This window comes from Cheilinus undulatus, linkage group 9 (assembly GCF_018320785.1).
Source record: "Cheilinus undulatus linkage group 9, ASM1832078v1, whole genome shotgun sequence".
NCBI lineage: Eukaryota > Metazoa > Chordata > Actinopteri > Labriformes > Labridae > Cheilinus > Cheilinus undulatus.
Genome location: NC_054873.1, coordinates 25662157 through 25678648, shown reverse-complemented (window position 1 = coordinate 25678648; position 16492 = coordinate 25662157). Strand labels below are relative to the sequence as shown.

Sequence of the window (16492 nt, the reverse complement as noted above, 5' to 3'; positions counted from 1 at the left end):
TAACATAAAGTGGCAAAACTTTGTTTAAAGATTATCAAAAATTGGCAAAAAAAAAAAGTGGCAAAACCGGCTTTAGGGCAAAAATTGGCAAAAATGGTTAATGAATGAAAAAATAGCAAACACTGGTTGAAAGTGGCAAAAGGGACAAATAATGTAAAAAAAGTTAAAACTGGCAAAAAAAAAAAAAATTATAAAGGAGCAAAAACGATTAAAAGTACCAAAAAGTGGTAAAACAGGGTTTAAAAGGCAAAAAAGTGGCACAAAGAGGTTATTGCCGCAAAAATGGGTTAAAAGTGGCAAATAGCTGTTGTTATTGGCAAAAATGTGGTGAAAATGGGTTGTAAGTGGTAAAAATGGTTGAAATGTGGTGAAATGATGTTACTTTGAGTAGACAGACTAGAAAAGCACTATGCAAGCTTTAATCCATTTGTGAACTTTTCACACAGGCCCTTCATCTTTACCATCTTAAGTAGGTTTTATTAATTATCAATGTATTTCTTGGTTACTTAATCAGATCTGACATCATGATGTTAATTGGTTGCATGCTTGATCCATTCCCTATTTCAACTGATCTGCCTCTTTTACAAACTGATTTCCTGCAGGTCTGGTACAGTGCTAATAAATGTATTTATGGAAATAAGACAGTAAGCAGGAGTTTACTTTTATTTCCTAATATCTGATTAAGATCAAATCTTTTAACATCGTGTGACATTTTAACTATACATCTCTTTGATGTAAAATGTGTCTGCAGGCTGCGTCCATTCTGGTGTTTCGTTTGAACACGGAGCCCAGTGGAGGTCCTCAGAGAATCCCTGTGAAGTCTGCTACTGCTTGGTGGGTCTGATGGTGACTGTCAGTTGAACTTTTCATCTTTTTTTTTATCATCTTTGTCTGCATTAATTTGTTCCCGTCTTACAACAGGAAGGTCGTGTCCGCTGTGAGAGGGAGCGGTGCAGCACCCCATGTACAAACCCTGCTGTGCCTCCACCCAGCACATGCTGCCCTGTTTGTCAAGGTGAGCTTATTTTTTTAAATCTAGAGTAGCAGTGGGTGAGCATTTAGAGGCCTGCATGGCAGTGTTTCTTTCTTATAGGATGTGGAGTGAATGGCCACGACTTCCCAAATGGAGCTGTGATTCCTACTGGAGACCGTTGTCAAGAGTGTACATGTGTGGTATGTCATACAGTTTCAATTTCTTGGACATTATTATGTTTTTATTTGATCTTAACATGGTATCTCTCCCTACAGAATGGAAATGTTGCTTGTTCCCCCCTTTCCTGTCCTGACTTGTCTTGTCGAAACCCTGTGCATCATGCTGGGGACTGTTGCCCACGGTAATCAACATGCCCTGTCTCAGTCTTTCTGTTTTCCAGTCTGCATCAAGGCATTTTATGAATCTCCTGCTTTGAATGTGCTGCAGGTTTGAGTGCAAGATGGCATGTGTTGATGTACAGATAAAGATTTCAAATGTTTTTCTTTGTTTATAAACCTGTAGATGTGAGCAGTGTGAATATGAGTCAAAGGTTTATCTAGATGGACAGAAGTTCTCCTCCAGTAGAGACCCTTGCCTTCACTGTCGCTGCTCGGTGAGTACATTTAGGATTTTTTTTTTGTTCTATGGTGTTCAAATGACTGAACCTAAGATGCGTATTAAGGATTTTTGTCTCAGAGTGAGAGAAAATTAGTCAAAACCTATAGCACTTTCCGTGGCTGAATTTGAGGAATAAGATTGAAGGATCAGTGTGCTGGATTTAGTGACATCTAGTGGTGAAGATGCAGAATGCAGTACAACATGGTAAACAGAAATACACAACCCTCTTGTTCTCTAGATAAAAAAAGCTAAATCCTAAGTTACACAATTTAACAGTCTTTTCAAAGTGTCAATACACTATTGAATACATACCTTAGGGTTTTATTTTCCTATTTCTTAAAATCTTTTTTGATTCTTTCAAGTGTCCTTGTGAGGTTATTTTGATCATCAAAATGTTAAGAGTATAGCCTGCACAGATTTAGATTTTTAAAGTCATGTTAAAGATCCTTTAAACAGAGACCAAAATACACACAAGCTTGGACATTTTTCTTGAAAGTGATTTCATTTTGTGTACTCACTAGTCTTACATTAGTTGATATATTAACCTGTCAGATAGTTTTGTCAATCCAAAGTTTATTGGTTTAAGTTTTGTCTGAATTTGAATTACTTCTTTTGTGTCTACGTATAAGGCAGGCGAAGTGTTTTGTGAGCATTTTGATTCATCCTGTCCCACACTGAGCTGCAGCCATCCTGCTAAACGCAAAGGAGAGTGCTGTCCTACATGTGAGGGTTAGTTTTCTGATTATTCATCAAAATGATGGAGTTTCAGAGCCTGTTTAAAATCATTTTTGCCTTTTAACATACTGTCTCTAAACTGCCTTTCCTGTTCAGCTTTAGCAGAGCACATTAAGAGTTTGTATTTGTTTTCACAGAGTGTGAGTATGACAGGAAGGTGTATGCTGATGGGAAAGCATTCACTCCTGCTGGAAGTGGACCCTGCCTGCAGTGTAGGTGTAAGGTAAGTCTGTACAGTAAGAGAGAGGGAAGAAACCTCAAATTTTTCCTAAAGAAAGTTCAGTTTAAGGACTTGGGGTCTCATTTATAAGTGTTACATATGTGCAGTAACAGGACCTGGACTTATGCTACCTCCCACACATGGTATGCAAAATATAAAAAAAAACAAATCTGAGGTAAAATCTGCACACTCTGTGCAAGCTCTGACCCCTGTACACATAATTTTATGTATGCCTTTATTTATAGAGGAGGACTGTGGATAGAGGTTGAAACTGGGTTGTCAATGTATCTGACAGGAAAGCATTCATATAAAAAAATATGAAAAATTAAAGGTTAATATTTAAGTCTCACGTTATGGATTTTTTTTGGTGGCCCCCTGAAGATTTTCAGGTCTTGATTTGGGCCGCAGCATACTGAAGTGTCGGAAAGGACACTGTAACACATTTCATTACACTAAGTACCAAACATTCAAACTCTAAGTTTTGTTTCACACTATGAAATGTATAATGCAGATCTTTATGTGTAGATTTCCAGATAGATCATGATTTATGTGCAGTTAAATATATATGGACTTTTTTTTTGGTGCAAACCATTTGCAGGTGTTCAGCGAAGGTATACTTTCTTAGATTGGATTCTATGCACGGTTTTATTAATGAGACCTCTGGACAGCTATGCACTTCTTAGGATTTTGTTTTATTCTGTCTCCATAATTTAAATTTTCTATTTCAGATGGTGGAGCCTAGCACTGTTCTTAACAATATATCTTATTATGCTTTGTATAACTCATCAGTGGCCCGCACATAATAGCTGCTCTTATAAGATTTTTATAATGTGTACACACTTTAATTGCATCTTTATTAAGAATTTTTTAGGGGGGGTTGTCTTAATGAATAGAACAGCTGGAGAGAGACAAGAAATGTGGGGAGAGTGAGTCAAATCTGCACCCATCACATTCTTCTAATCTTATTTTTCTGTTTAAGGGTGGGAATGTTATTTGCCGTGAAGAGAAGTGCCCCCCTGTCCAATGCTCCAACCCCATCATAGACCCACTTCTCTGCTGTCCAATATGCAAAGGTAACAACACACACACATATAAACGCACACATAGTTAAAGCTGGTAAAAATCTGTTAAAATTCAACTTTTTTTCATTCAAGTTTGTGTGTTGGAGGGAGTGGAATATGAGGAAGGCTCCAACTGGCACCCTGAGGGTCCCTGCTCCAGATGCACTTGTGTGAACGGGGAGACTGTGTGTACACACACACAGTGCCCACCCACTGAGTGCCTGCATCCCACTAAGGCCAGCGGTAAGTGTGGGCATGAGTTTGCTTTTAAAATAGAGAAGCAGTTTTTACATATGACCTCCTGAAATTTCTTGGAAATTTCAGCCAGACTGCTCCTCATATAAACGGAGCAACACAGAAATGGTGAACAGAGTAACAGTTTTCTATATCAGTTTTGATGCTATCATGACATTATTTGCCTTTATGTTTTTTGCAGTACAGCAAATTCACAAATGTCAACAAAACAGTGAAAAAAACTTTCTGGTGACCACTAAACTTCATGAAGCAGTTTGATTATGTGCACAGACTGCATTGATCTCATGTATACACGCTGTTGTCATGTCCCAGTCACTTGCAGGATATTTCAAGAAGTTTTCAGCAGTTTGTGAAAGTTTAAAGGCACCAAATGTTAATTTTATCCTGCATTACTTGTCTCTTCACTCAGGCTCCTGTTGTGCAGTGTGTGAAAGCTGCACCTATAACCGTCGTATTTACAACAATGGACAGAGATTTACAACCCCTGACCAGCCCTGCCACATCTGTACCTGTCAGGTAAGCAGGTGTCTGTCTGCTTGTCCATTAACTGTAGTGCTTAAAAACACACTGATACAGCTTTCTTTTTTCCTCAGTATGGCAGTGTGGAGTGTGAGAAGAGACCCTGTCCTCCTCTCAACTGCTCCAACCCACACACACCACCAGGAGAGTGCTGCCCCAAATGTCCAGGTACACAAACTCAGAGACAAAGATTTCATTTATTTGGAACACTTAATACATTTTATTTATAAGAAGAAGACCTTTCTCAACACTCAAGGTCACTTTACAGATAAAAACAAGTACAATAAAAACAATAGATAAAAGCTAACACAGTATAAAATGGGACAAAGCAATTACAAAGAATAGGCTATCCTGAACAGGTGGGTTTTGAGTCTAGATTTGAAGAGAGGGAAAGAGTCAATGTGCCAGATGTCTGGTGGGGGAGAGTTCCAGAGTTGGGGAGCAGAGCGGCTGAAACATCTGCCCCATGGTGCTGAGACGGGCAGAGAGCACGTGAGGTGGATGGAGGAGGAGGATCTGAGGGAGCAGGAGGAGGTGGGTATGTGGAGGAGATCAGAGAGATAAGGGGGGGGGCGAGACTGTGGATGGCCTTGAATGCAAACAGGATGATTTTGAATTCTATTCTGAATTTAACCTGGAGCCAGTGGAGTTGCTGAAGGACGGGGGTGATGTGGTGAAATGAGGGCGTTTTGGTGATGATACGAGCAGCTGAGTTCTGAACCAGCTGAAGTTTATGGAGAGTATTAAACTTGCCTTGTTCTCAGTCATCTCTGTTTAACATCTGTGTTGGTATTTTCTCAGATTGCGCCTTTGAAAATCGTGTCTTTTTGGATGGAGAGGCGTTTCCTAACCCTGTGAGTGTGTGTGAGGAGTGTAAGTGTGTAAGCGGCACAATCGACTGCCACCAAACTCAATGCCCTTATCCTCACTGTAACGCACCTCTACCTGGAACATGCTGTCAGAACAACTGCAACGGTAAAGAGATGTGAATTCTGTTTTTTTGTATTTTTATAACAACCAATATAAGAAACCCAGCAATAACACATCCTGTCTTTCTTTGTTAGGCTGCAGCTATGCGGGGAAAGAGTATCCCAACGGACAGGACTTTCCTCATCCTACTGACTCATGCAGGACATGTACTTGCATAGTAAGAATGAGCAGTATCAAAGCTTTCTACGCCTGCTGAGCTGCTATCTGCGTTCTATTTGAAACACTTTTTCTTTTTCAATCACTGTTTTTAACAGAATGGAAACGTCCAGTGTCTGATGAAGAGGTGTCCACCGCTGCCCTGCTCCAACCCAAATGTGTTGCCTGGAGACTGCTGCCCCCAGTGTCCAGGTCTGCCATAATCCACATACTCCTCTGTGTTCTCAAAAGCTTATTATTCCCTTTCTAGTAAATATTTGTGTTTCCATAGCATGCACTACCGTCTGTCTGAGAAGCACAATCCCACTCCTGTAGCGATGCTCGTCATGTCTTTTTTTTGCAGAGCTTGCTTTCAGCCTGTGTCAATCCATGCAGAGAAGATTGACCCAAACAGAAAAACACATGCAGAAATGCATAGATCACCTGGTTAATTTCAAAATAAAAAGCAGCTGCCGTTCATTAATCTCATCACTATATCATCATTACATCAAAACAGTAAACCAATGCAAAACAAATCAACCTCAGACTGAAAAAACATGTATTATATGGAGTTTTTGGATAAGAGTTTGCAAAAGGGAGGATAAGGACGGTCCGGCTTTGTTGCGTAAAATAAAAGCCGTAAACTGTGATTGATTGTGAGGGAGGGATACTAAATACGAAGATGGATAATTGTCACAGCTGAAACTACGTGTTGATTTTACTCATTGATTGACATCAGTGTAGTGCAGTTGAAATTGCATCTTTTTCTGTGGTAGTCAGCCCAGACTAGCAATAAGACAAGTAAAAAAACATTAAAATGTATTTCCTTTAATTGTATGCTTTGACAATGTGTCTTTCTTTGCATCAGATCTTCTCACACTTACAAATGCACATGTTTTCTGAACAGGTTTTAAATACACCTTGCTCTGATTCTCAAATTATCTAATTCTAAATTAAATGATATAATTCTCAAATTAAAGTCCAATGATTATTTTCAGATACCAGAACTTGCCTGAGCATTTTTACATTTTTTTAATGATTGGTCCCTTCCATTGTGATCAAGGGATACTGCATAAACTAATACTTTTAACGGTTTAATTTCCCTGATGAGAATATTAGTAGGTGTACTGGACAATTTTCAATGAAATACGCTTATCAGAAGCAGCCATGCCCACTTTGGGAAACATACTATTAGTATGAATGAAGTTCTGTGACATAGGTATCCTTTTCTCTGGTTTTCCTTCAGCTCCCCCTTCAGACTGTGTATATGAAAGACACTCCTACAGACACAATGAGCGTTTCTACCACCCAACTGACGGCTGTCGCTCATGTGTCTGCACTGATGGGAACGTTCACTGTCAACGCAAGCCCTGCCCCTTTGCTGCCTGTTCTCACCCAATCACACAGGAGTGCTGCCGGACCTGTGAAGGTAACCTTTCTGTTCCTAAGGCAGGCAACACACTAGACCAGTAGTTTCCAATCTTTTTTCCTTTGAGTCCCCCCTACTTGTATTGTAGAAGAGCTGAGGCCCCCCAGGACCCACACAAACAAAAGGTGATCATCAAATTTAGTATTTTTTATTGTTAAAAACTTAAGAAAATAGCCCCACACAAAGGTTTCCTCACATGGAGACCTCTGCATAAACTATTCAAAAGTGTTTTTATCAGGATTTTAGTTATTATAAGTTAATCTAATTTGACAACCTCAAAGAAGACAGACCATCATGTGCCCCCCCCCATGTATTCTTACAGGCTGCCTCTATGAGGGTCAAGAGCGAGCTAACGGGGAGTCATGGGATGACCCAGCAGACCCGTGCGCAGTATGTGTTTGTCCTGAGGGATCTGTTCAGTGCGAGAGGAAGCGCTGTCCACCTACCAACTGTAAACACCCTGTCCAGAGACAGTGCTGCATGTCCTGTGATGGTGAGTGAAAGAACCGGTGGAAAAAAGGCTCAGTTTCTGAAGAGCATCAGGAGATTTTTTAACAACATTTTGGGGTAAAACATTTTCCCAAAGGTTATTGCATAATCATCTTAAATGTTCTGCCTGCAGGCTGCATGTTTCATGGTAAAGAATATCCTGATGGCGTAGAGTTTGGTGACGACAAAGACCCCTGCAGAGTTTGTTACTGTTACGGAGGGGAGGTCGTGTGTTCAGAGATGCCCTGTTATGGAGACTGCAGCCATCCTTACAAACCTCCCGGACAATGCTGTGGGGAATGTGATCGTATGTCAATCAAAGTGAAATTTCAGTATATCTTCAGTGTCAGTTTGTCCATCATTTTCATACAAATGACTAAATAACCCTCCATTTTGTCAGGCTGCTTCTATAATAACGCAGTCCTAACAAACGGACAATCGATCCCAGACCCTGGAAACCTCTGCTCTGAGTGTACCTGCCAGGTAGCATCACACTTTCACACACATTGTCCTGCTGATTTATCTTTTTAGACAACATGTCCTTTTTTCTCTAAAAGAGCGGATCAGTGCGATGTGTGAAAAAGTTGTGTCCGGCAGCTCTATGTCCTCACCCTGTCACCAACCCCTGTGGATGTCCTGTCTGTGAAGGTACCACGCTTAAAACACATCACATTTACTGCTTATTGATTAAGGAGGTCCTACAGTTTCCCTCTTTGTCTAGGTTGTCAAATCCAAGGTGTGACTTACGTCGATGGACAGACACTTCCAGGAGGAGAGGGCGGATGCCAAGACTGCACATGCTCAGTAAGAGAGGGAGAGTCAACTTGGATTTTGAAGCTGCCGACTTCCTCAAACCCTTACAGCTTATTATCTTTTTATCTCTTTCCATAGAGGGGGGAAGTGGTGTGTATAAAGCGAGCATGCCCTGCTGTACTGTGCCCACACCCTGCACTGGATGGCTGTGCATGTGGAGTGTGTGATGGATGCAACTTTAATGGACGAGGCTGTTTTAATGGAGAACGGTTTCCACATCCAACTGACCACTGCCAGCTCTGCTCCTGTCTGGTACTTCCACTGATGCATTTATTTTTTAAATAACATTGTAGGCTCAAATCTCATAAACTAACAGGATGAGAAAGATAACAGGAATGCCAAGAAATATTAAATCATGAAGAATATGACCAGAACATATGAGTTTCAAATACTTGTTGCCTGTTGGCTCTAAAAAAGTTTGTAGTGTGCTTCAGCAGGTGAGGGTTTGCAGCTCGATAAATAGTAATAGCGTCACAGTGCGATGAATCTCCGCAGGATCCTGTCCCTCTCGCTCTGTCGCTCTCTCTCTCTCCCTCCATCCCTCCTTTCTCTCTCTCGTTTTCTTCTCTGGACTCTGTGCACTGATCCCAGGCCAGGTGAAATAGGGCTCAGATCAGGTTTTGTGAACAGGTTGCTGTTTTAAAGCCATGAACAGTCATGGCAAAGGTATATTTAATGAATATTCCAGTCTTGTGAATTCATCATCAGTGGATTCTAAAAACATTAAAATCTGTAAAAATTGTCATATGTTACAAGGACAGCATATTTATGCCTAACCTGTTTAGATCACTTGCAAGTAAATTCTCTTTCTAAAGTAGCTAATTAACTCTTTTGTGTGCAAACATGCAGCACTCAAATGGTATCTGCATCTAATATTGGATCATTTCTCTTTATAAACATTACAGCAGCCTATACATCAGTAACTGGTCATATTGATATTGCTAAAAATTGTCCAGCCCACAGGACGTGTCATTGGAGCAAATCCGGCCTACTACCCTAAATGAGTTTGAGACCCCTGATGTTAACAAAAGCTTATCGTAAATCAAATAATTTTTTGGTAAACAGCTGAAGAAAACTCAAAAGAGTTCAATGAGTTTCTTGTCTAGATACTTTTTGACCAGATCAAAAAAAAAAACAAATATCGTGATCTTCTGTATGGGTTTTAAAGCCCTTGTTAGAAGTCTTGCTGATGTTGTTTCATCCTGTCCAGATTTTTGCTTGTGTTGTACTTACTCTCAGATGTACATCTGCTAAATGACATTGCAACATTGTAAGTTTTAACAGTTTTTAAAGCAGAATGAAAGACTCTTTTGATTTTTAAAAGCAAATGAGACTGTAAGCAACAAGATTTATTATTTCTACAGTTTTAAATGCCTGTAACCACGGCCATAGTGTTGACATCAGATGAGCTTTTTTTTTCTTTTGAAATTTTCTTTTTTATTTGGAAAAGCAAGTTATTATACTTTCTATTGCATTTTAACATGAACAGACTTTCCTCATTTCAACTTGACTTCTTTTAAAGGTGCTATATAAATACATTTTATTTTTATTTTTATTTTTATTTTTATTATTATTACTCATAAGTTCACAATGACTGACAAATCTGGCTATTGAAAGGAGGCAGGAAAAGTATTTTTGTCTTGAAAAAAACACTTACACATGTACAGAATACACAAAGGGACTCAACCAAGGGGACGTATAATGAAAAAAAACTTTTCACTTTAACTGTTTTACAACAGCAGTGCTGGGAGAAAATTCCAATTCATTTTCTCCATAATGGATTTGATTATTAGCAACAATCCCAAAAAATATCAGTATTTGACAAACCACATGCTAACTGAGTGTAAAATGATGGAATATGCTCCTGCAGAAAACAATCAAGTTCCCTTTAAGAAAACAGAGTTTATTCCCATATTGCCAGAAATGCTACAGTACCCACATCTTAGTGTCACTGTAATGTCTAATTGTTGGGACCTGCTGTAACCACATCGTAAACACAATCCCAATTCATTAAAGAGGGGGTATTATACTTTTCCGATTTTTTAAACATAAATATAAAGTCACAACGTTAGGTTCCATACTTCATGTATGCAAATTTTCAAACTGCAAGATAAACTTATGTGGCAGTAATCTTGGAATTAGAGTGTAAATTGATGAAAACATTTTGTTGGGAATCTCTCCAAGATCTTCCCAAGACGAGAAATTGATGGAGCGAACTGATGAGGTCAACGCAATAGGATCTCCTGACTGGTTCGTCTGTGCTGCTGGCAAAGCGGAACAGACCGCCCCCACAAGATGAACAGAGAGTCCACCATTATCAAAGCCATTTAGTAACACAGTAATTAAACACTTACCAAACAGATATGTCCTTCTCTATCCTTCGCTGCTGCTGGTTTTCTTCCCCCTCTCTCTCCAAACTATCAGGGTCAGACTCCGGGTCAATGTATCAAAATTCACCAAGTTTTACTCAGTCGGACCAGTTCATTCAAAGTTTACAAGTACTAGCACAGCAATATAGGTACATTGGAGGGGGCGGGCACAAAACATTGAGTCCTGCCGCCGGCCAGCCTCCAGAAAATTGGCCAATCGGAGGAAAGCAGGTCCGTGGAGGAGGGGTGTTAAAGAGACAGCAGCGAAAACGAAGCATTTCAGACGGAGGTTAAAATTAGGGTTTTTCAGGATGCCAGTGTGAGAAACATGAGGAGTTTTTTAACTGTTAACCATGTGAAGCTACTACCTGGGTATCAGAGAGATGGTGTAAAGTTTTGAAAAAAGGCATAATACCCCCACTTAAATGTTGAGTGAAGAAATTAGAAAGCACTGGGTGCACTTCTGATAACTTATCTAGTTGATATAACACATTATATTGAGTTTCTTTAACTATGTAAGATATATGACAAGTGAACGTGCTGATTTAAGTTTACAGAGAAATAACTGTGATGCTTGTTTCTTTTTTACGCTGGGCCTTCATATTAGGTTTAAGGGTTTTAGAGTGAAGTTTGAAAAACTATTATTAACAATGATAAAATGAGTGACAATAGATGGTGGGATGCTTTGTTCTTTCATCCTTATAAGATTTATTCATAGTCTTCCAACTTTTCTTCATTTTTGAATGGCATGTATGCTGGTTGTGGATTAAAAATGTTGATAGAAAGATTTTAAGAAATGCTGATATCAATGGATTTACTTCAGCTGTCAAAAAAGTGGACTGACATTGTTCAGCTCTAATTGTGTGTTTTGTTCGTTTGGCCTAGAACGGTGCTGTGGTGTGTACCCGTGTGTCTTGTCCCAGTGTATCCTGTGTGCATCCAGTTACTCCCCCTGGTGAGTGCTGCCCTGTCTGCACGGGGATCTGTCTCTATCAAGGGAAAGAATATCAGTCCGGCTTGTCCTTCACTTCACCCTCTGATCCATGCTCATCGTGCTCCTGTCTGGTCAGTCAAACAAGACAAAAGGAGAAAGAGACAACAACAATTTAAATTTTCTGATTAACTCAAAAGTCTTTTCTGCTTTTTTTCTCCCTTTATTTATCTCTGCCGGTCAGAACGAGGCAGTGAACTGTCAGAGGAGACCTTGTCCAGTCCGGTGCTCCCACCCGTTACCTTCAGACTCGTGCTGTCCAGTTTGTGACTCTTGTCTGTATGAGGGTTTGGTCCACCCTCACGGTCACACCTTCACTCCCTCTCCCAACCCCTGCCAGCGCTGCACCTGTGTCAGAGGCACCGTCACATGTGTGCCCCTGGTCTGTCCTCCTACACCCTGCGCTCGACCAGTTACCAAGCCGGGACAGTGCTGCCCTGAGTGCACAGGTTATTCTACACTGTTTGTGTAAAACTAAGGGAAGGGCTGAAATCTTTTTTTCAGATTGCCCTAATATCTGTTTATTAATTACACATGACCATATTTATTCAAAATCAACCCTGTCTCTGCAGTATAGATGGAAAATATCAACTTTAAATATACTGCACAGTTTTTTAAGATTAAGATGTGATCATGATTGGAGCTGTTCTTTAGATGCTAAAATCAAAGCATATGTTGAATAATTCTCTTTTAAAGAGAAAGTGTTATCTATTAGTCAGATGATAAAACATATGAATCATATTTATTAACTCCTCCACAACTTTACAGCCACTCTGTGTTTGTACATCTTCACTGCATTATAAATATAAAAGGAAAATATCAGGGTGAAGATTGGGTGAAAAAATCTGCTTTTTACATTCACACATGCATCTCACCCAAGTAAAGTCAGGGAATTTCAGGAGTTTTGTGCAAGTGTGAATTGGGCTTTAGTCTGTATTTTACAAAGGCCAAAAGAGGCAAGTAGAAGGGGGGTAGTTTATTTTCTCTGCTTGGTCTAAAGCCTTTTCACACATGCAACCCTGAAATTTTCTGGAAAATTTCCTGACTTGCCTGCTTAGACCAAAAGACATGTCAAAGCAAGATTTCTTTTAACCACAAGCAATTTTCTAAATAATTCAATTTTCTTTTTTCCATGAAACAGACGTGAGAAAAGCTCAGTCAGCTCAAAAAAAAAGTTAGTCGGAAACTAGTAAAGTCCCTTGTAAAAACAGATTACAAAATCACAAGTTATATTTTTCTGCAGAGGACTTGTTGTGAAACCTCCTTACTTTTCGTTGTGTGTGTCTTTTTGCTCAGTATGTACACTTGATGGCCAGGAGTTCAGTGTTGGGCAGACATGGCCCCTGAACTCAAACCACTGCTCCACCTGCACTTGCCAGGTCTGACTCATTCATCTCTTCCTTTACATTTCATTTGCATCTCTCCTTTGTTAAAGTGGTACCCCTTTCTATGTCCTGCAGGCAGGTGAGATACAGTGTGCACCTCCTCAGTGTCCCAAGCTGCCTTGTATGCATCAAGTGACTGATCCAGGAGCCTGCTGTCCTCGCTGCAGAGGTAAACAGATCACTAAATTTTGAAGTCACGAGAGGAATTAGTTTAACCACTGATTGGATTTCCCTTCCAGGTTGTGTGTACGGAGGAGAGGAGCATGCTGAGGGCAGCAGCTGGTTTGCAGACTCCACCCCCTGTATGACCTGCATGTGTGTGGATGGGGTGACCACGTGCTCTGAGGTGCGCTGTTTGTCTCCCTGTATGAACTTCATCAACGTGCCGGGGGAGTGCTGCCCTGTGTGTGCAGGTGAGCGTATATGCATGTCTATAGCATGTTCTATCATAGCTTCACCAGGCTTTTTGGTCATCTCATTTTATATATGATTGTTTTTAAAGACTGTGTGTCCGAGGGCAGAGTATATGGCCCAGGAGACAGTTTCCATCCAGCTGGTGACCCATGTCAGATCTGCACATGTGAGGTAAAATACACCTTGATTAGACAACTGGAACTTGAAAATTTTGTTAAAGCTAGAGACTGATAAAAGATAGCAGATCTCAGAGCCCTGCATTTTAAAATTACATATTTTATCAGTTAACAAACAAAACTAAACAGTAAAAGTCTATTCTAAATGTTAGAGAACTGAGAAAAGCAGAAAATACTCACTTCTTTAAGAAAACACAGCTAATTAAGACATATTGATGATATAATATATGACTAACACTGATGTTGTTTAAATGTATGTTGTACAAATTAACACTAGATTTCAGCATTTCAAGACTATTAAAACTAGATAAACATATTAATTTCTTGCCAATTTTACTTTCCTAGATCTACACTGCAGTATGTTTTTCTTTATTTTTGTCTTCTCTAAAACTGAATCCAGATTAAAATTAAAAAAAAAAAAAACTCTTATGGGTGGCACTCCAAAGCAAAAATGTGAGAAGACAAACAATGCCATCATGGCATTGCACTTCCATATGCACCATATGTTTGACTTTCCTCATTAAATTTCCACAGAATATAAAAACCTAGTGTGTTTTTTGCATGACATATACTGTATATACAGTTCGCTAATGTTAATAGTGCCATCATGGCTTAATATGCAGGGTTCCTTTTAAACTCTAAATGGGCTAATAAATGACCTCAAGGGTTAATTAACTGTCTTATGTTAATCATCTTATGGTGAATAGTGCTGGTTTAGCCCGTCATGACAGTGGAGATTAAAGCACTAAATGTAGTGGTGTAATTATCAGCTATGGAAGGAGCAGAGGTTATCCTAATGGTGTTTTTCCACTATGTGATAACGGCATGACTCATCTTGACTCTACTCGTTTTTTAAACCTTTCATCATACCTGGTTCCTGATATTTATGGTATCACTTCTGGTGGGGTTCCAAGCGAAATACTAAATACTTTGTGCAGTCAAGGCACTGGTGACCACTGAGGGATGGGATAAGAGAGAATTAAACCACTATTGAAATCAGCTTCATAGCACTGTGACTTCTCAAACTCTTCTGTACTTTTTATTAGTTTTTTGTCTCTATGCTTGTACCACCATAAAAGTTATCTCCTTACTGTGACAAAAAGCACAGACTGAGAACCAGTGTCCTCCCTTGTTATTGTGATGGATGTATGGCAGATTAATGGAGCCACATTATGAAGATACTAGGGTTGGAAAGTAACTAAATACATTTACTCAATTAACTGTAACTGAGTAGGTTTTTTGGGTGCTTGTTCTTTTTTGAGTACATTTTGAAATCAGCACTTTTACTTCTACTTAAGTAAAGTTCATCCAGAGTAACTGTACTTTTACTTGAGTACAATACTCTTTTTGTATCAAATGATACCTTAGGCGTTTTTTGCGACTGCTAATTCACTGGAAGCCATTTTTAATCATTTATCAGATTGTATTCAAAAGGTTTTTAAAAGGAAACCTGCATGATCAGACAAATTCATCTTGTTGGATAAAATTTGTGTTTCACATATGTATATTGCAATAAAAAACTCACTAGATATCTGCATTTTGAGTAATTTGAGTTTATAAACTCGCCAGGAGACCACCATGTTTTGATCCACACTGGTAGTGTGACATCACAGTGCCGAAGCAGTTTTAGACTGGCAGCCAGTGTTAGGGCTGCATCTCAGAGACACTCATGCACGGAGAATTTTAAGATTTGAGGTCTGTTCTATTTTTACTTGCGCCACAAGTGGTTATCAGTCAAACTAGACAGGAAATTGATAAATACAGAGACATATTTACCGTGTTGTAGCAAAAATGTACGTCCACATCGGTGGAATATGTTTGAATTCTGTTTCTTTGTGAACCAGATGAAGGCCACAAGCTAAAATGCGTCTGCTTAATAAAGTTGTTTCCCAAACGTCTATTATTTATGAAGCTTTCTGTTTCCACACAGTTCAAATGTTGCGGGGAAAGATAATCCCAGTACGAAAACACTTCTAGTTTGTGCTTTTCAAACTAAAAGCCCCCTTTAGAATTTCTTGGGAGAAACTCCCTTCATATGTGCATAATGCTTTTATTTTGAAAAGCTTTATTGAGGTAAAACTTAGGAGGAATGGCAGAGCTTTGGCAGCAGGGAGACAAAGCCAACCCGCAGCAAACTCATATCAGCAACACCTGCAAGCAGCAAAATATACCGCCAGACTGGAAAACTGGTTACTTTACAGGAACAGTGAGGGCTCTACTACGTCACAGTACCAGCGCGGACCAAAACATGGTGGCCTCGTGGTGAGTTTATAAGCTCAAACTTTTATTGAAAGTGCAGATATCTTTTTTTTTTGTCCAATATACATATAAGAGATAGAAATATCTATCCAACAAGATGAACTTGTCTGATCATGCAGGGTTCCCTTTTAAGTAGTTAATTGATCATAGATAGAAGTCTCATAAAAGTGTGTATCAAATACCCTTGCTAGGGTTGTTTGGGTCAGATTTCTCGTGGATTGTTGTTGTTTTTGATGTGAGACACATTTGCTCTAAAAGTGATGTTATCTTGCTATGAGGTTAACCCTCTGCCTTGTTCTTGCTGGAGGAGATCCATCTTACCACTGATTTTCAAGAGTTTCTGCAGCTGCTGTCATATTGTAAAATATTTAACTTTACAAAAGTGTAGTTTAACTTTATGTAGTTTGGATAAACAATGACACTGTAAAAGTGTTGAATTTAACTCTATATGAGTTAAATAACACTGTCAATTTTGCTATGTATATGACTTTATTATTGAGGTGTGACTTTACCTGAACAACCTGGTTGGAGATCTATTCTTTTGTTATTCTGGCCAATAAGGAATGATCATACTTTACTGCACAACTCTGCAGTAGCTGCTCAGTACTTAAAGTAAACTTTAAATACTTAGTATTTTTACTTTAGTAGAGTTATAGACCAG

At 39.3% G+C, this 16492-nt stretch overlaps 1 protein-coding gene across 2 annotated transcripts in view; it reads left to right on the top strand.

The window, feature by feature from the left end:
- LOC121515585 (kielin cysteine rich BMP regulator) overlaps window positions 1-16492 on the top strand; it is a 31731-nt gene that overhangs the window by 9616 nt on the left and 5623 nt on the right. Inside the window, exons 8-34 of one of the 2 annotated variants that reach the window (XM_041796417.1) lie at window positions 752-834; window positions 922-1015; window positions 1094-1173; window positions 1249-1334; window positions 1496-1586; window positions 2221-2320; window positions 2464-2549; window positions 3526-3619; window positions 3701-3850; window positions 4272-4378; window positions 4456-4549; window positions 5183-5356; window positions 5446-5528; window positions 5626-5719; window positions 6753-6935; window positions 7258-7428; window positions 7558-7731; window positions 7825-7907; window positions 7982-8072; window positions 8146-8228; window positions 8316-8489; window positions 11492-11671; window positions 11782-12046; window positions 12894-12976; window positions 13058-13151; window positions 13222-13395; window positions 13485-13567. In XM_041796417.1, the coding sequence (XP_041652351.1) occupies window positions 752-834; window positions 922-1015; window positions 1094-1173; window positions 1249-1334; window positions 1496-1586; window positions 2221-2320; window positions 2464-2549; window positions 3526-3619; window positions 3701-3850; window positions 4272-4378; window positions 4456-4549; window positions 5183-5356; window positions 5446-5528; window positions 5626-5719; window positions 6753-6935; window positions 7258-7428; window positions 7558-7731; window positions 7825-7907; window positions 7982-8072; window positions 8146-8228; window positions 8316-8489; window positions 11492-11671; window positions 11782-12046; window positions 12894-12976; window positions 13058-13151; window positions 13222-13395; window positions 13485-13567 (3254 nt within the window). Of the gene's footprint in view, window positions 1-751; window positions 835-921; window positions 1016-1093; window positions 1335-1495; window positions 1587-2220; window positions 2321-2463; window positions 2550-3525; window positions 3620-3700; window positions 3851-4271; window positions 4379-4455; window positions 4550-5182; window positions 5357-5445; window positions 5529-5625; window positions 5720-6752; window positions 6936-7257; window positions 7429-7557; window positions 7732-7824; window positions 7908-7981; window positions 8073-8145; window positions 8229-8315; window positions 8490-11491; window positions 11672-11781; window positions 12047-12893; window positions 12977-13057; window positions 13152-13221; window positions 13396-13484; window positions 13568-16492 lie in introns of both variants that reach the window. The other variant, XM_041796416.1, reaches the window with a different exon arrangement.